The sequence below is a fragment of the Labrus bergylta genome, chromosome 7 (assembly GCF_963930695.1).
Source record: "Labrus bergylta chromosome 7, fLabBer1.1, whole genome shotgun sequence".
Classification (NCBI taxonomy): Eukaryota; Metazoa; Chordata; class Actinopteri; order Labriformes; family Labridae; genus Labrus; species Labrus bergylta.
Genome location: NC_089201.1, coordinates 17,632,155 through 17,650,625, shown reverse-complemented (window position 1 = coordinate 17,650,625; position 18,471 = coordinate 17,632,155). Strand labels below are relative to the sequence as shown.

General features: G+C 39.6%; 3 protein-coding genes across 4 annotated transcripts in view; 1 reads left to right on the top strand and 2 right to left on the bottom strand.

Moving 5' to 3' along the window:
- cep290 (centrosomal protein 290) overlaps positions 1 to 7,216 on the top strand; it is a 45,538-nt gene extending 38,322 nt beyond the window's left edge. The window contains exons 44-51 of the mRNA XM_065956634.1: positions 50 to 173; positions 1,421 to 2,176; positions 3,154 to 3,288; positions 3,945 to 4,031; positions 4,553 to 4,603; positions 5,116 to 5,189; positions 5,937 to 6,031; positions 6,219 to 7,216. Of these exons, the coding sequence (XP_065812706.1) occupies positions 50 to 173; positions 1,421 to 2,176; positions 3,154 to 3,288; positions 3,945 to 4,031; positions 4,553 to 4,603; positions 5,116 to 5,189; positions 5,937 to 6,031; positions 6,219 to 6,463 (1,567 nt within the window). The 3' untranslated portion in view covers positions 6,464 to 7,216. The remainder of the gene's footprint in view (positions 1 to 49; positions 174 to 1,420; positions 2,177 to 3,153; positions 3,289 to 3,944; positions 4,032 to 4,552; positions 4,604 to 5,115; positions 5,190 to 5,936; positions 6,032 to 6,218) is intronic.
- rlig1 (RNA 5'-phosphate and 3'-OH ligase 1) lies at positions 7,211 to 11,895 on the bottom strand. Its single transcript, XM_020637202.3, has 7 exons — positions 11,670 to 11,895; positions 10,534 to 10,651; positions 10,358 to 10,453; positions 10,039 to 10,155; positions 8,809 to 9,006; positions 8,355 to 8,524; positions 7,211 to 8,150 (listed from the first exon to the last, which is right to left on the bottom strand). The coding sequence occupies exons 1-7, from the start codon at positions 11,757 to 11,759 to the stop codon at positions 7,965 to 7,967; spliced, it is 975 nt and encodes a 324-aa protein (XP_020492858.2). The 5' UTR covers positions 11,760 to 11,895; the 3' UTR covers positions 7,211 to 7,964.
- A 616-nt stretch (positions 11,896 to 12,511) lies between these two features.
- lyve1b (lymphatic vessel endothelial hyaluronic receptor 1b) lies at positions 12,512 to 16,676 on the bottom strand. Of its 2 annotated transcripts, none has more exons than XM_065956715.1 (6): positions 16,498 to 16,676; positions 15,828 to 15,984; positions 14,659 to 14,813; positions 14,123 to 14,506; positions 13,308 to 13,386; positions 12,512 to 13,018 (listed from the first exon to the last, which is right to left on the bottom strand). In XM_065956715.1, exons 1-6 carry the CDS (start codon positions 16,580 to 16,582, stop codon positions 12,823 to 12,825), a joined length of 1,056 nt encoding a protein of 351 aa, XP_065812787.1. In that variant the 5' UTR covers positions 16,583 to 16,676; the 3' UTR covers positions 12,512 to 12,822. The 2 variants fall into 2 exon arrangements, with proteins under 2 accessions (XP_065812787.1, XP_020492850.2); XM_020637194.3 differs by having other exon boundaries at positions 14,674 to 14,813.
- Positions 16,677 to 18,471: the final 1,795 nt, after the last annotated feature.

Genomic DNA, 18,471 nt, shown 5'->3' with positions numbered 1-18,471 from the left:
TAAATCTATCAGATATGAGGTTGAGTAATGTGAAACTCTGAACTTACAGACAGCAACAAGCTTTACCTCGAGATGACGCCATGGAGAGCCTCACCCTGAAGAACCGCTACCTGGAGGAGAGACTGCACTCTTTAGAGAGCCAGATATCCAAAGAGCCTCCATCAAGACCCTCTGTAAGTTGTTATCAGCATGCACAATACCATCACTGTAACCCTTTTGCCTGAATGATCCAGATACTCTTAAGTGGGAGCACTTAAGAGTGGGACACTCGGCAGAGCAGATGAACAGATGTCTGTACATTTCATCCTTTTGAATGAGATTTTCCAGGAAAAGCATGGAGAGACATTCTTCAAATTTCGCACAAATGTCATCTGGGACACAAGGATGAACTGCTAAGATTTGGGGGAGGTCAAATGACTTTTTGATGTCTCAAGGAACATTTTGTGTCATAAATCATGGGATCAGATCATAGGACACAACTCACTCTCACACACATCAGTGTGTCCCCTACCATTATATCAGGGGGGTGGCCCGCCACTTCCCTTTGACATCATGTGTTCCTGGAGGATAAAAAAAAAACAGCTCTGAAAAAAACACTTTTATGGCAATTCTTGGGTAATCAATCTCCCTCACACTAACTTTACTGGCAGTGTTTTGTTGGAACGAGGCATTCATCAGGCAATCAGTTTGTTACGCTGTTGGAACAAATGTTACGTGATATTTAAACATCATCACCCCGGTCTGCTCTCCCATGGTGAATTTTGAAGAATATTTCCTCCTGTGTCCCCACATCAACACACCCCGACTTCACATGGAAATGTTACAGGAAAAAGTAGTCTGCTTGCATGCACACGTGCAGCTCACCAGGGGTTTTGTGCATGTGTGCAAGCATGTGACGACTCGACACCATCATATCAAATCTTATTAAATGAACCAATAAATAACCAGGTAATAGTTGCAAGCAGCCCTCCTTTTTTTAATGCCTGTCCCTCTAACATCCTGTGTCCCTGATGTGTCCTAGCACCCAAACGCTGCCAGCCATAAATGTATTTTTTGGCAGGTCAGACTGCTTCGGTTTGCATTATTTTCTGGATTTGTTCCTCTCCTACACATCATACTGGTGAAATGGATGTGCGATGTATTGAATAAATTATCTGTTATTCAATAATGAAAACAGTAGACATTTCATTGCAAAGATTAAAAGACCTATCATTTCTTGCACATCGTACACTTGGCAGTCCAGAGTGTTCATCGCTCTTTTTGTCGTACGTGTCCTAAATGTACAAAACATCCTCACCTTTCAGTTTGATCCAAATGTTTCCCTTTCCCTCTCTTCATTCATCATTCTTCTCTCTCTGTCTCTTCTGCGGGTCTCATCCTTCCCTGGCACTGGATTTTATTTGATTAATTACCTGTTAAGGGGGAAAGTTCTTCCCCCCATGCTTTGAGAGAGATTTCTTCTCCTACTTTTGATGTCGTGGATGGGTCATGTGAAGGGAATGCAGCACAAAGCCCTGTTGAATTCTGCCATCTCTGTAAAGCTACTGAAGGCCCCGCTGCCCAACAGGGTGAGCCAGAGCAAGGCCAGACTGCTGGAGAAACTCAATCCAGCATTGATGGTGCAGAGGATGCTCTCCCTGAGCGATTAAGTCCAGGTGTGGAAGAAAGTGTGGCAGCAGACGAAACAGACGTGAGCAAAGAAGACGTTGACACAGATCATATGCAAGACAATGTGACAGAGACAGATGTTATGGAAAGTACACCAGATATGCCAGGTGATTCTGAAGTATATATGACTGAAGGAAAGGAAGAACCACAGGACGAAGAAGGAAATTACCCAGACCCTGGTGATCCATCAGAAAGACCAGGATGTGTTGTGTCCTCCTTTGAGCCTGCTGCTGCTTCTGCAGCAAGAGGTGATAATATGAGTGATGCAGTGATTAAAGAGGGTGCTGGTGAACGACGCGATGGAGCTGATGATGTGGGAATCGGGGAGGAAATGCCAGATGACACTCAGCAGCACGATGAGACTTTCAGGGAAGCATCAGATGAAGATAATCCACAAAAGTCTTGCTCAGCAGATTCCAGCTCCATACCAAGCAAAGAGCCGGACTTGTCCAAAGAAAGGGATCATGGTGTACGAAGACATGAAAGCAGATCTTACAGATATCTGAAGGTACTGCAGGCCTCTGTAGTCCCTTTGCTGAAGTAGTAGTGCTGTGATTGCTTTCCAGTAGATGTGGCAATGAGCAAAACTCCAGGCATGAAACATGTAGGCTTGTCATAGTCTCAGATTTTAAACTTTGATACGAGTCGAATAAAATTCAAACAATTTTGATACCTAGGTCGATGCCAAATAAAAATCGAAATCACAGGTACCTATGATTGGGTAATTTCTTGTTTTTTAAAGTCCAAAAATCTTCTGCAAACTCGGAATTGTACAAATATGTTGCCCTCTTACTCTTTCTTTTGCACCTGCTTGGGTTAAAAATATGATTAAAGATCTGAAGCTTCTGCACTTATTGTTATTAATTTATTATTGTATTACTGTATGGATTTTGCATTTATTAGGACAATACAGCTGACGATAGACAGGAAATGTGTGGGGGAGAGAGTAGGGGGGTGACATGCAGCACACAGCAACAGTATTGAGAGTCAAACTTGCAACCAGTGCAACAGCCCACTGAGTTTACTCAGTTTCCCCACTTTTCAATCATTAAAATAACCAAGATTTTAGTGTTTTAAAGCGTGTCGTTTAGGGGCGCCGGTAGCGTAGTGGTTGGTGCGCGCTGCCATGTACACAGGCTATAGTCCTCCAACAGACGGCCCGGCTTCCAATCGGATGTGGCTCATTTCTCGCAAGTCATTCCCTGCTATCTCTTTCTCCCTGATTTCTGACCCTACACACTTTCTTAACTCTACAATTAAGGCACAAAAAGCCCAAAAATACATCTTTAAGGAAAGACCGTAGTGTTCTGTTGGTCGCTGTTTCCCTAATAGGCAGAGTCTGTTATGGTCCCCAGCTTGTGTGAGACAGAATTTGACTAGAGCTTTGGTTTCTAGAAGTAAGTAATAGGGTTAGTAATAACTCCCTTCATGGCTGTGTTTTTCTACTTTACTGTGGCTAATTTTGTGCCTCTCGTTTTCCGACAGACTTCAGGACGAGGCACAGGCACTCCATCACAGAGAGATCAAGACCTCCAAAAAGAAAACCTCAAGCTGGCCTCCGAGAACCTGGAGCTACGTTTCCAAATTGAGCAAACCAACATGGACTTACCAAGACTCAAAGTAGGCCTAAAGTCAATTAAAAAGTAGTTTTCTTGTAAAGTAATACCTAGGTAAAGAGTATTCTTACTGGCCCTCTTGCCAAGTGAGAGGAGAAGATATTCACCATTCTCATATTAAATATGAAGCTGCAGCCAGTAGATAATGCAGAATGAATGAATGTTTTTAGCCAACCCTGAGTGACTCCATGTTGTTTTGACTCTTCAGCTTAGTGCACACTGTGTGTTTATAAGTGAAGATTTAAACAGGTTTTTAGTCAGATTGTATTACTTTAGACCGAGCCAGGCTCTCTTTTTTATTTTTAAGTTTAGCTAATCTGCTGCTGCCTGGAGCTTCATATTTAGACAAGAGGCTGGTCATAAAACCTTCATTAAAGTGTTGGCAAGAAAACAGTTGCAGAACGAGCATGTTTTTCAGAACTGGATTTTCTACGTTTTGACATTCTCATCCTCTAAGAAGCAAAGTACTTACTACACCATCCACAAAGAAATGATCGTATTCAGCTTTAATGAAAAGTGACTTCAGTTTGTGTGTCATGAAGTCTTCTTTGTTTGTTTTTGTATCTTGATTATAACTAAACAATCTTCAGTTATGGAACAGATGTTTTTGGTTCATGTTTTTTTTTAATCTAATTTATTTTCTCGCTGTCTTTGTCACAGAATCAAGTGTCGGATCTGAAGGAGATGTGCAGTGCGCTGAAGAAGGAAAAAGCCGATGTTGAGAAAAAGCTGGCGCACATACGCGGAGTAGGTTTAACCTAAAGTCGCCTCTCTCTCCCTCTAATAGTATTGTGGTTTTGTACAGTATGTATTTGATTGTGGTTAAATGTGCCCTCCTGGCTTTTATTATTAGTGCTGAATACTTAGTGTGACCTGTTTATATATTTTTTTTCCTGCAATTGAAGCTGCTTAGAGGTTCGTTCAAGGATCATGGCTGCCTCTTACCCTCTTCCTTTTTACCTCATTAGCTTTCTACATGTACTTTGTCTCTTGCCTTTCTCTGTCCTTTTAAGCAATCAATCAAACAATTTTTATTTGTATAGCACCAATTCACTACAGGTGTTAACTCAAGACAATTTACAAAAAGCAGGTAAAAGACCTTACTTATTGCTTTGTTACAAAGACCCGGCTTAATCTGTTATGAGCACTTTCGAAAAAGGAACAGTGGCAAAAAAAAACTGTCCCCGAGGTTAGTAGTAGTTTAATTCACCACTCTTCTCTTCTCACTTCCCATAGTAAAAAGTGCTTTTTAACTTGTTTCTCATCAGGCTGGTCAAAGTGACACATCACACACACACAACCTTGGGTTCCAAACCCAAGTCCCTATAGACTGAGCTACTACCACCCTGCCACTAGATATCGGCCCCAAAAATCTCAAAGTGGTCGGGCGCTACTTTAGAGCAAGAGTTATCTAAGGGCTTATGTGAGCCAGCAAAGACATGCAGCATTTGCAACATGCCACCTCATAAAGAAGGGGACCTAATCTTTCTGTAGATACGAGTTATACAACAATATCTTTTAGATGATTATATTTTTAACTCAAGGTGATTTAGGGACTGATGAAAACAGTAGATCCCCATTCCCCCAGGGGATTCTTCCCGAGCTATAAGATAACCGTGATGATTGGTGAGGCAAAAGAAAGCTCCTCTAACAGAAGTTCAAAGGAGGTGTTGAGTAACCGTTTCCATACAGTGAGCTGTCAGTCTGTTTTACTGCTCTTCTAAGTTTTATGTCTTGTTAAATCAGTGGAGACACAGATCTGCCCCCTAACTGTGCAGAATGCTTATATGACCATGTAATCAAATTATCATGTTTTGTTTCTTGTTTTTAGGTTGACATGCTGAAGAGGTTTCCCACTGCTGCAAAGTCAGAGGGAGGACTCTCTAAGGAGTTCAAGGCAATGAGGTCTGTTTGAATATTATAAGTAATAAACTCATAATAACAAGTAGTAATATGAGGGCTTTACCCATATATTATTATTTAAAAAGATATGGCAAAAAACAATAGAGTACAATATTAATGATGTTGTTAGTTTAGAGGAGCAGAGGTGAAACGTCTTCAAGATCTTCAAACTAAGTCTCGTTGCCTTTTGATCAAGCTTTGAACTCACCATGACCTCCATGACTGAGAACCTACACACGAGACACTGTTTTTTTTTTTATCAGTTCAGTTGTTACACAAGTGTTTTTTTTTTTTTAAAGTGTAGATGTTCATTTTTGTCTTCACAATTCAGTTCTTCTGAAATGATATTTATTCACCACCAAGCTAGAGTAAATATAAATGTGTCTTGAAGTTTAACTTCTGAACCTGCTGCAATAATTAACAATGACTTTTTTTAAACTGCTTATTAAGCAAACACTTTGATTCATAGGGGCGGCTGTGGCTCAGTTGGTAGAGTCTGTCATCTCTCAACTGGAAGGTCGGGGGTTCGATCCCCCCCAGCTCCTTGTCCTTTTGTGTTGAAAGCGCTTTGAGTAGTCAGAAGTCCAAGTCCGTTTACCATTTATACAGTATCAATACAAGTGTTTGAACTTTAAAAGTTGAGCAGTTCTCCAGTGGTTGAAAGCAATCATTTCCCATTGTGATCGTGTTCTCTTTGACTGTATAAAGTGGATACTCGTTTAACTGACATGTTGTTGACGTTTTCTTCAGACTGGTTACCGCCGAGCTGCAGCACGAGAACACAGAGCTGAAACAAAGGCTGGAAGAGTACAGCGCGCGATACGGTGAGACGACGTCCAAACTAGGTAAGATTTTTTTTTTTTTTTTTTTAACGCACTCTGGTGTCTTGAAAATAAAGCTGCATGAGAGTTATACTTTCTTTTGTAATGCTGCAGAATGTGCAGCATTATCATAATTTGATATTGGCAGCTGAACATCTTTATGCATGTGATAATATGTGTGATATCGGTTCTCTGTCTTGTTTTCCCTCAGACCCCGGGAAGCTCAGAAACCTCCTGCAAGCCGCAGAGAAGGAGAAAACAGCTCTTCAAAGCGAGGTGACGAAGCTGAAGAGAGAGCTGCAGAGCTTTGACCCGACATTCTTTGAAGAGATTGAGGACTTGAAGTATAACTACAATTTAGAGGTGAAGAAGAACATTCTGCTGGAGGAGGAGCTGAAGAAGGTGTGTCAGCAGTTTGGTGTGAAGGCGGACCTTCCCAGTGTCTCCATCAGTTAAATCAGGGTCGCTGCTACTGTGCCTTTAAATCAATCAGGACTGAAGAAACACTCACTTACATGTTATTGAATTAAAGGGCTGATAGCCAAATACTTTGTTGAGGCTCATGCTGATGAGAAGACAATTATTTATCTTAGAAATGTAAAGAAAGCACAAAGACGCATGTTTATTTTTATAACGTGAGCTTCCACGGCTCCAGAATGAAGACAAACTTAACTGTAAACTGATAACGTTAGTTTTTCATCGTAGTACATATAGATTCACGTATAACAGAACTTAATTTTTGGACTGGTGCATCAACTGGTCTTTATCTTTGGACAGCTTCTGATGTAAAGCTAAATTGTTAGAATTTCAGTTTTAAGGCTGCTTGCATTAGGTCGGTATTTAGGAGTTCAGTTATTTAATTTGCTGCATTAATTCATACTTCAGTATAACAGGAAAATGTAACTGAAGTACTACTGTAAAACTGTATAGTCAATCTACTTATGAGTAACTACAGTTTATTTTATTTCTTGGTCCAAAACTGAAAGGAAATGTCTGGTAAATAGAATAAAAGTACGTCATATTTTCAAACTAAAGTTTACATTTAAGAGGTGATGTCTCTCCTATCAGGCAGCTCTTCTTTTGTTCACGTGTGATGTCATCACACGTAATGTAGCTTATGTCTCTATATGTGTACAGTTGTAGAATAGTGCTTGTGTATTTGTCAATAAAGCTGTTTCCATATTTAATGGAAAATCTTTTAGATATAAATATTTACAGACTTGCTGTTTATTCTTCACTTGGCAATAAAGAGCTCTTTTCAGTATTTACAGTAAATTAATGGAACATGTAGAGTAAAGGACCTGACACACCAAGCAGATGGTAAAGAACTACAAGTCTTGGCCAAAAAGTTGCACTTGAACACACCGCAAAGACTTCAGACGACGGCCAACCACAACGTATGTTCTGTGCATGTGAGAGGAAATAACTCTCTATGCCAGCAGGCGGCGGTAGCTCGTTATGACCATATTCACACTGCTGTCACTTGGTCTTTTAGTGGAAAAGAAGAGGTGGAGGCGACAAAAAGAGAAACCGCACTAATGGGTGAAAGCATGGAGACTACAGTGGCATGCTCAAGGGGCTTTCCCGAATGTGAGAGCTGGAGACAAATGAAACCTCTGAACAGCCAATCAGAAAGATTCCTCTCACTGGCCGCCGATTCAACATGTCGGATCAGCCAAAAAAAGGCCGATGGGTAGCAACGGAGACAGACACAGCGCACAAACTAGGGCGACGGCCGCTCACTGACAGCTCATGATCTCCTTGGTGTGTCAGGGCCTTAACTTCAGTCATTTTCAAACTGACGCTGTACACATTCCTCTTTAAGTAAACATTAAACTGTCACCATGCGGTCGTATACGCCCTTCATTAAGTATGGGTGAACAGATCTGCCAGCTGTCAACAGACTTACAAACCTTTACAGAGTCACAGCAACAGACGTTTGATCCTCACTGACTGTTTACAAGTCTAACTGTACGTCCTGCAGTCGGCTGAAACATTGTCCATTTAATGCAGCGAAGGATGAAAACAAGTCCTTGCTGTTGTTGTATTCATCAACCGTCCCGTCGACATGAACGAGCACCGACTTTTCAATGAGGCAGGTCTCCCCGTCGGGCCACCTCAGTCCCAGGTGATGACGATGAACCTGCAGAGACAATAAACAGTCACAGTATTACATCTTAAAAAGAGCATATGTAAGTGTTTGACTTCCAAAAAAAATAGTTTTTACAAAGATCAAAAAAATACTCACTTAGAGTCTACAGCTATATATGTCCATGTCTGCCATTTCATGGCTACACAGCGATAATTTGAATTTAATGCACAAGCTCTGCATATCGAGCCTTATCACCTTAACGAGCGTGCCGTCGTTGCAGTGCCAGACGATGCCCTCGACTCGGCCCTCTGGACTCTCCTGGAACCAGGAGCGGACCTGTTGATAGTCGACCAGTGGAGGGTTTCTGATTCGAACACTCCCGTGAGACACCAGGAAGTGAATCGGCTGCTTCTTACTCCCCAGTCCTGTGGAGACCATAAAAGTTTGAAGACTTTTGTTGCATACAATACAAGTGTGCCACAGTGATCATCACTCACCTTTTGAAAAATATACATGATACATAAACATTAACATCTGCAGTCTGTATCAGAAACATGAAACCCTGACAGCACAGATGCTCATTTGTAACATTCTGCTTTTTCAACATTGACAAGCCAAATCTTTAACCAGCAAGTTGCTATAAAAAGAGGATCCTCCATGAACACAAGCTTGCAAAAACGTTCAAAGTTAATCCTCAGTAACACATTACCGTAAGGGTTTGCGTTGACGTTGGTCCCGATGAGCTCCAGTGTTTGTTCCAGGAGGTCAGCCAGCGGCACTGCAGCGATTTCTAGCACATCTTCATCATCAGCGCTGGGCCTGAGAACAATAGCCGCCCCGACTTCATAATCCACCACAGAGGAGTGCCAGCAGTACTGTTTGTTGTCACTCTCCACGGGAACCCAGCCTGAACATTCACACAGGAACAAATCACATCAGGCAGCACCAATCTTCAGTGACAGAAACATTTAATCTATATGTGCCGTGTCAGAAAGGTCAGTGTTGTTGTGTCTCATTGAAATCCAGGAAACCGAACCTCTTTCATTCGTGTCTTTGCACACTAAATTTCAGAGGTCTTTCAATGTAAATTTAAAAATCTGAAGCCTAAGTCAATATACGCCAATTAGCTGCTTTGAATTTGGTGATATTCTAATGTAGGTCCTTACTTTTAAACTCCTCTATACCCTGTATTTGCAGGAGTAACACAATTAAGCAGGAATTATCCTTTAAGAGGAACTTGGTGCGCTCCCAATGCAGCGAACAAATATCTATGAAAGAGCAGGGATTTTATTTAACCCTCCAAACGGTCGCAGCTGAAGGTGGAGTACTTTTAATGTTTCAGATGTTGGAGGGGTGACTTGTGGTGCTGAACATTTGATTTGGTTGATTCTACAGCATCAGAAGACCAGCAGAGCAGCTAATAGTTTACATAGGCTATCTGCATACGTCGCCGTACAATGCTTGAATATTTAACATGCGACAATTTTATTTAGTTAGAAGAAAACGTCTTCAGTGTATCCTCTGGACTTGGGAGAATCAGGTGTGATTTTAAACACAACACAGAAAATGTAGACCAATCTTCAAGGGTCTTTAGACCTCGGTGGAAACACAGACAAGAGGCTTAGAAACTCCATTTGGGAAAATACTCTGATACTCTGCCCTACTTTACAGTAAATGCAGGACATTTCAAATCCTATTAAACCTATCACTTGTTGATAATTCTTGTTTTATTGTACGTCTCTGGTTGCACTGCTCTCGGCTGCAGGATGAGGAGAGTGTAACGTCTTCATATTAAACACAGCTGTAGCGTCTCTCTACTGATGTTTCTGTTTGAGTCATAATGAAAGGGCACACAGTAAAGCTTGTGAGGTTCCACTATCTAATGTGTCTAATCAGAAGTATCCTTAGATCCATTTGAGCACAGGTGAGACTCACAGACCTGGAATGTGTCCGTGCTCATCAGGCACTGGTTGGTCATGGTGGTGTTTGACTCTGTGGGCGGGGATCCACGCCTCTGGCACCGTCTTAAAATCTTCCTCTACGTTCCATGTGAATCCTGACAAAGAAAAGAAAGATTACAACAAGTAGTCCAGCCTTCCTTTAAAAATACAGCAACTGTTCAACATGTCATTCATTTACTTGGGTGTCATCCCAATCTTCTATCCATCGGGCTAACTCAACAGTTCTTTCCTGAATCTCTCCTCAGAACATCCACATATATTCATGTGGGGTGCCCTTGTGTACTTAAGTGCAGATACCTTTACAGCTCCTGTGGGCATGCTGATACTTTTTGAACCTCTTCTCTGCCTGCTTGTTTGGTTTCCTGTCGAGTCGAGCCCAGAGGTAAGGTTGCCCTACAAAAAACAGACAAAGTACCAACATCATCAACATTCATTTCTTCTCAATAAGAAGCAAATACAACAGAGGTACCCACCTTTATATAATGTAACGTAACAGCAGGTGCCGTCAAGTTTTTCTGTGGCCAGCGCACAATCAATGTTGGCCTCCAGGGCAACAGGGTTCACACTTTCACTGGCCACAACCTGAAATTGCTGAAGAGACAGAGATGTTTGAAATTAAGTGTCAAGAGAAACACTATATAGCAACTGTTAATCCTGTACACCATGATCTCATTATTAGTGCAAGGATTAATGTTTTTTTTTTGGGTCTCTTCTTCATTGTTTCAGCACGTCATCTTAACTTGTTGCATCTTTTATCTGCTTGTGCTTCTCTCTGAAGTCAGTATGATTCAATCTGATGCTGTTTTCACTTTGTGGTTGTTTGTTCGTTCTGTCTGCTCCATTTTTTTTTACAGTTGTCTGCTTAACTTCAAAGTCAGTCGATTTCAGCCGTTTTACCAAGATCCAGAGAGATTGACTGGAAAACCAGCGTCAAGATCTCAGAAGAAGAAAAAACAATATCACTAAACAATGGGGTAAAACAGAATGTATGGAAATACATCTACTGAGGGCTTCATGGGTTTGTCTGCAGGTCAGAACAGGACCTTTCATTTCTAATACATTTTGCTACAATAGTTTTCCATGTTGGAATTCTCCATCTATTTTGTCTTTTGTTCATATTTGCGATGCATTGTTATTACTTTAAGTGTAATATTCCGCTAATAGATCTATGAATATGAGGACTGAGGTAAAGAAGTGTAGCTGTGACTCTCTTGTTTGAGTCTGTAAATGATCAATGCTTCTTTAGGATTCTGGATTATTCAACACATCTATTCGTCTTTATATCTACCTTTAAATAAAGGTAGATATAAAGCTGATGCACACTGATAAAGCTCTAAAATGTTACATCTATGTTTGTAGACAAACTCTGTATTACATAGATCACTATTTCTACCTTTGGCCATGGGAGTGTTTTGTTTACACCTGACACTGCAGGAGGATTCACCTGTATAACTGACGAGGAGACAAGATGCGTCACAGCTCAAAAAGAAAAAAAAAACATTAGCACGTTCTCCTAATAAGCATGACGTCAAAAAAGATGTGTTGTTTCCAGGGCAACAAACTCTACAACAGTGCGTTCTGTTAGCTCCATGCTAGCATCAGCACTCACCTGACAGTCCCGTTTTCTGGACGGTTCTTCCTTCACCTCGGTCAGGAACACACACGGTATCTTCTGCTGAACGGAGCCCAGACGACGCATCTTTTATAATTCAACCCCCGCCTGAGGCTCTCAGTTTACCCGGTACGTGTGTCGCTGTGTTACAGCAATGATTTTAAAACATTGTTTCCAGCATGCGCATGGATGTGGGCAAGACTCACGTGACGAGCTCACGCTTCTCCTTCTTCATGTTTTTGTCAAACTTTGAAATTGCTCATTAGCGCCACTAAGCGGTGAATATAGAGTACTACCTCGTTTTCTCACTGACAGTAATGTGACAGAACATAAGAGGCCCAAATTAAATGAGAAAGCTGGACAAAAAGTCGGGTTTTCAACTAATGTTACATTTCCTTCACATTTATTCTTATTTTGAAAAATATCTGACTGAAAGCTAAGCTTTATTTGTACAGCAAATATTATTTATATCCTCTGATTGGTTAAGTTGTATTTTATAAAGCAATGAATTACAGTTTTTTATATATTTGCTTATCTTAATGTATCCCATGTGTCTTTTATCATGAGTGTATTGGTTGTATAATTAAATTGTTAATAAATTGAATTGCTTAAAAACATTTTAAAGTGTAACTGTGTTGTCTACTGCCCTTCACCTCTAAGTGGGAAAGCAAACGTAAGGTTTGATCTCTGCTTACAAATCAGGAGAAAACCTATTACTAAAATTGTTATTTAAATGTCAAGCTTCATATCCTTTTCTTAACTTACTTCATTCATTACACTTTAAAATAGACTTCAACAACCTTTCAAATAGGACACAAACCTGCCGACCAACTTCAGTGTCCAAATAAAAAACGACGGTTTATTTCTAAATTATCCAAAACCTTTCAAGAGTCGACTCATTTATTCTCACACACAAACACAGGGAGGATCGCCGTTTTCTACATCAATCAACAAAGACAACATTTATAGAAAAACATAAAATGCACAAGTATATTTACAATCCTTTTGGAAGGCACATTAAAAAAAAGTTAACCATCCTATGGTTTGTAAATGACTTGTATTAACAAACTAAATACTGGGATCAGGCTGAAATTACTCAATCCACATCACAAATAAAAAAGTAAAAAACTCCAAAAGAGTTAACATGAAGCTACTCTGAAGAGTTTGTTTTGGTGTCAGGATTCACACAGAGCGTGATGTCACTGGAGTACTTCCTGTCTGATTCTTCGTCTTCTTCTTCTCCGTCCTGTAAACTGTGCAGGTCCATCTCACTGCTGGTGTGCTTCCACATCTCTGTCTCTATGTCGTCCTTCTGCTGCGTCTGAGACCAAAAGGTGAAAATATTCCTTTTTCCCCAAAAAAGAGAGAAAAATATTACATCATAAAATATCAAAAACCAAACTTAAATCAATAAAAACATTGATCTGTGACATTAAAGACAATACATCTCTATACTTACGAGACATACATGATTTTCTATCAGTCAGACTGGATGAGTTATAATGTTTTTCTTTCTTTTATTTATCTGTATTTGATCTCTAGAAGCTCTTTTTGTTTAAAAAAAAAAAATCACGTTTTCTAAAAAAAAAAATCAGTTTCAGACTTTTTATAGTAACACAAGAAAACACAACTCACAGTTTGTAGTACCACACCACGCCTGCTGCTGTGAGGAGCAGAACAATGACACAGAGGATGATGAGTGCTGTTGGTACGTCTGTAAAACAACCACAAATAAAGATTTAAAACTGACTGCAGCTAACTCTATATGGATTGTATTACATGGTCTCATGCGTAAAGCCAAGCTCAAGCTAAAATCTGTAATCAATAATGTAGTTTGATGTGCTTTAAATCACTGTTAAATCACACGTTCTTCACCCCCTAGTGGCCAAAATGTGAATAATGCAGATTCAAGTGTTTAAGTTTGAAAGCTGCATATTTGCCGAATATAGTCTTGGCTAAATAGTATATGGATAAATAAATAAATACCAAATTCAATCAGAGAATTCAAAATTTTTTCACGATTGATAAATGAACTCAGGCTGCTGAGTGTTAAATACCTATAAGACCTTATAATTAATTATGGTTTTGAGATGTGTTAAAGCATCCTCATGTGTTTTATTTATTTATTAATTATGTATTTTATTTTCTAATTGCTTCATTGCACCATATCTTTTTGTAAGTCTTTGTAAAGCTGTCAAATAAAGATGATTAGAACAAGAGTTTTCTTACAGATTAACACACAGTTACACAGATTAATGTTACATTTACTGGTAACAAGAAGTGCAATGAAAACAATGTATATGTCTGGATTTATACCCTTTAAATCAAAAATAGCACCTAAAGTCAGATTTTCATGAAAGAATGGAATAGTAAGTTAATTAAAGTAGAGGAAGGAGACACTATAAGACCAAAAACATGTCAATCTAAAAATAAAGGAGACAAGAACGCACCTCCTAGAGAAGGTTTTTCAGAGTCTATCGTTGGTGTTGTCACTGACTCTGACGTGAAGGTGATATCTGAGACATGATCTAAGGCGTAACTGAAGACTGTAGGTTTTGAGGTGTTGACAAGGCGAGATGGAGACGTAGGAACATGAGTGGAGAAAGGTTTATGAGAGGTGGGGATGGAGGTGATCCTGCCTGAAGGTGTTGTGTTGACGTGTACAGCTGAAGTAAATGATGTCAGCACAGAGGCTTTTATTGTTTTCAGCTCTCTTGAAGGCGGAGACGTGGTTGTTAGAGTGAGCCCAGGCGAAGCAGGTGTGGAGGTCGGGGTCACTGCTGTCTGTGTGGTGGAGGACGTGAAGCTTTGTGGGCTGGATGCTGACATGTCGTCTGCAATGTGATGACAAGAGAAGCCTTACATCTTCTTCTCAGGAAGCTTTAGAGCTCCACTTACGCATGCACACAATGGTCATAACAAAAATAACTAATTGGGAGTGCTCATTCAGCTTCAATAATTATAAGTTAACATGAAACATACTTACTCAAATAAACCGTACCTGTTGCATTGAAGCAAAAGACACCAAACTTTGTATCTGTGTTTGCAGCCCATGGCACCACTCCAGTTTTGCCCCTTCCACATTTTTCCTCAGCAGTAAGTCGTGGGACCACAGCCACCTTTTCAGCGATCCAGCCAAATCTGTTAACACAGGGAATCAAGTACAGATAAAGGAATCAATGGACAGGTAAAAAAAAAAAGTGTTCATAACTGTATAAACAAAAACAAGAAGAGTTAGAAAGACGTGAGAATTGCAGACCTCTGCAGTCCAGTTTTGAGGTTTTTTGCTTCAAGCACAACACCCTAAAGATTGCAATTTTTTCAGCCCCACAAGGAACTCACAATTATAACCTTTGACAGAAATGTTTTAGAACAATGATGTATGGGGAAATACTCTCAAAGCCAATAGGGATTATTTGTGAGGCTGCAGTACCACAAGTGACCACTTTGAAAAAACTGTAGAGAAAGCCAACAAGCCCAGTGATCAAGTAGTACATCTCAATATAACACACCCCTACGTTAAACTGCACGGCAACACAAAAGCTCTTATTTTGTGACTTCGATCTCAATCTGTATGTCTTTGAAATCATCCAATGAAAGTATAATGACTCAGGCGTACAATGCTTATAAGTAATAAGCCTTTGTCTGCTGTCCTCCTGATCAGCTGTGTTTGTTAGCAGGAGAGAACAAAATGTTCACACTGGAAAGATAAACGAGATATTAACTATGTACCATATGAAGAAACAGCATTCATAGTTATGGCTTCAATTGCTCTTTCAAATGACTAAATTAGCAATAAAGTGATTTGTGTATTACGTTAATTTAACCACAAAAGCTGTTTTTAAAGCTTTACAAAAGAATTGACCCAACAAATGCCTTAAGTTGTAAATCAGTTACTGGTGCTTTAAGTATCAAATCACTGCTCATGCACATATGTCGTCCTCAAACACACTCAAATAGACAGATAGGGTTTTTTTTACTTAATCAGAAATCAGTGTTGGTTAGACTGTATTGTATGTGGCACTTGATACTAAAGTGTTTATTTAACCATTAAGAAGCTGTTCAATAAATCCATTGACACTTCAAAATTGGTCAGCATGCATCAACAGGGTTTTATATCACTACCAGAACCATCACCAAATGCTTCCAGCCTACTTGCACGTCTCCAGTCCATGCTGCACTGCTCGCTCCACCTGGGCTCTTGTCGCCATGGTGACGTTCAGAAATAGGCAGGCATCTCTAGCAGCAGTGAAGTTAAAGGTGTACACTCCTCCTCCTTCAATGAGCAGGAAGACTCCAGCTGCTATGTGATCTTGATTTAGCAGCAGGTATGTTGTTAGAGACAAATGATTTGAAAGCAAAAGTCAGACTCTTAGGTTGTCTTTTTTTACACAATGATTTTAACTCTCTTCTAAGTATGAGGGGTATTGATATATCTGTGCAAAACATTTTTTTAACTTAGGTGAAAAAGCCTCAGACTAACCCCCTAGCACATGGGTACAAAAACACGTAAACAAAATAAAACATGTTTACATTTGGCTAGTAAAAATATCTGATGATTTTTATGTATTTTCATGTTTTTTATACTTTCTTATTTGACCGTGGAATCCGTTTTTATCACATGAAAAAAAACAAAGCAGAGTGCACAAGTTAGATCCTAAAATCCTGCAAATATTACTTTTAACATTATAGATTATGGGTGAAAGTAGTGTTGTACTTTCATGGTTTCGTACCAGAAAAATAAAATATCAGAATACAACACATAACTGATTCAGTTCAGGGACTAAACGTGATGCTCCATCGACATCTGAAACATGTGACTTACCTTTATTCAGACTGGAGCCAGAGGCAAGCAAAAATGCTGGAAAGAACCAAAACAAGGACAGAGTGAACACAAAAAGTCTTGCCATGTTTTCTATAAAAATCTAAATATGCGAGGTGTTTGAAAGTGAAGAAGCAAATACAGCGAACACACAGAGGGAGCAGCTGTCAGGACAAAATGTGGTGTGGACGAGGAAACAGGAAGACGAGGTCAAACCTGCCCGATGGCCCTGAACGAGATAAAACATACACATCCACATTATTTTAAAGACCTTCACGAGAACTCTCTTTCATCAAAACCTTGTTGTTTTGCTTCCAGAAATGCAGATATGTGACAACAAAAACAACCCTAAAGTACTTTAGAATGAAAACAAATTGAGGATTTCCTGGAAATAATAAAGCAGTAAGACAGGACACATTAAGTGGCCTTGTGAGCGATATCAATAAAAGAAGAGGATCCTTGTGGGTTTGTTAAAGAGGTAATTAGTCATGTTTAAAAAAACAAAAAAAACAGATGAAGTCAATCGCTTTAAACCTGTTTTTCAAAGGTTTTCCCTGGGTTAGAGATTTTCTGCTTAGCCAGCATCCATTCTTCAGAGGTATGTTTGCCCTGATGGGCCTGTCGGAAAGGGAACTTCCTCCACATTGTCCCTTGTGTCTTCTTGTGCCTGTTTTCTGTTTTATATTCACTTTAACCCTTCTTCTCTGTCACTATATCAAGCTCTTCTGTTCTCTGTCAAACTGTTGTATGTTGCTGCTGCACTGCATTGCTCTCGGGGCTAAAGTAAAGGTTGTTCAACCCTCTTACTTTTGCTTAAAACCCACACAGAAACAACAGCATGCCCCATAGCGTACATCAAAGAAGCCAGAAACTACAGGCAGTTGAATGCACAGTGTCTTAAATGTTCCGAGTAGGAGTCAGATTGGGTGGAATCAAACCTCTAACCGTGACATTACCAGGTTAAGGTCACTTTAAATGCATTACCAGTCATTTGAACCTTTTAGTTTTCTTTACATTGCCTTTAACTATGTTTCTCATGCTCCTACATGTGTGAGCTGTATGTATCATATTATTGATTAGAATGATTAATAACAACGCTAACTGTTGAAAAGTTCATATCTAAATGACTTGAAATCAAAAGGTAATACGCATCTTTAAAGCTCCTGTGATGACCTTGTAGTTTGTGTTGGTTTTGGCACCCCCCTGTGGACAAAGTGGTACCTCGTAACCATTTTGTCCCATACATTTGTGAGTCATGATTTTGCTTTAGTTTTATCGCCAAATGTATAACTTATCAAGAATCTTTGCTGTGGAAAATGTTAAAAAAAAATGAAAGTTAATGCAGCGTGTTGTGTATCACTGAGTAATAAAATAATCTTGTTGTGCTTTCTTCAAACACATCACTCACTGTCAATACTTGCAGTGGAAAAATGTCTGCAAAGTCTGTCTCTGCAGCATGCTATTTGTAGCTTTGTCTTAAACATACCCGAAAGAAGCAGTTTCAGTCATTAAATCAAGTATAGAGAAGTAGTCAGTCTTGATGCATATGGTCTTGTTTGCTTTTGTGACTCATAAAGAGGCATTGACGTTAAATTCATCCTGTTCCATGACTAGCTAAAAAAAACCTCACAGTAGCTTAAATCTCTTTTTAGGTCTTATGAATGAGGTGTGGAAAAAATATACAGCCTTAAAAAGCAATAGTTTGACATTTTGCAATATACTGTATGCACTTCCTTTTGTTGCCTAAAGTAAGAGGAGAACATCAATAATACTGTAATATCTGTCGGTTAAGTATGAAGCCACAGACAGCAATCAGCCTAACTTAGAATACAGTCTGGAAACAGGAGGCAGCTCAATTTATTGTCACCTCTAAACCTCTGAACACTCTTAATTCTTACTTTTTTAATCACCACTTTAAATAAAGTATCAGATGGACTAATAAGAGGTGTCTATACAACCTTTGCTGATGATAATCAT

Excerpts from the sequence above, each read along its gene's own strand:
- rlig1 (XM_020637202.3), bottom strand. The coding sequence starts at position 11,759 with ATGCGTCGTCTGGGCTCCGTTCAGCAGAAGATACCGTGTGTGTTCCTG. Across the intron at positions 9,007-10,038 it reads TGAGCACGGACACATTCCAG|GCTGGGTTCCCGTGGAGAGT; the intron begins GTCTGTGAGTCT and ends GTGAATGTTCAG. Across the intron at positions 8,151-8,354 it reads ACGACGGCACGCTCGTTAAG|GTTCATCGTCATCACCTGGG; the intron begins GTGATAAGGCTC and ends TTGTCTCTGCAG.
- lyve1b (XM_065956715.1), bottom strand. The coding sequence starts at position 16,582 with ATGGCAAGACTTTTTGTGTTCACTCTGTCCTTGTTTTGGTTCTTTCCA. Across the intron at positions 15,985-16,497 it reads TGGCTCCAGTCTGAATAAAG|ATCACATAGCAGCTGGAGTC; the intron begins GTAAGTCACATG and ends TGCTAAATCAAG. Across the intron at positions 13,019-13,307 it reads GTGGTGTGGTACTACAAACT|GAATATTTTCACCTTTTGGT; the intron begins GTGAGTTGTGTT and ends TTGGGGAAAAAG.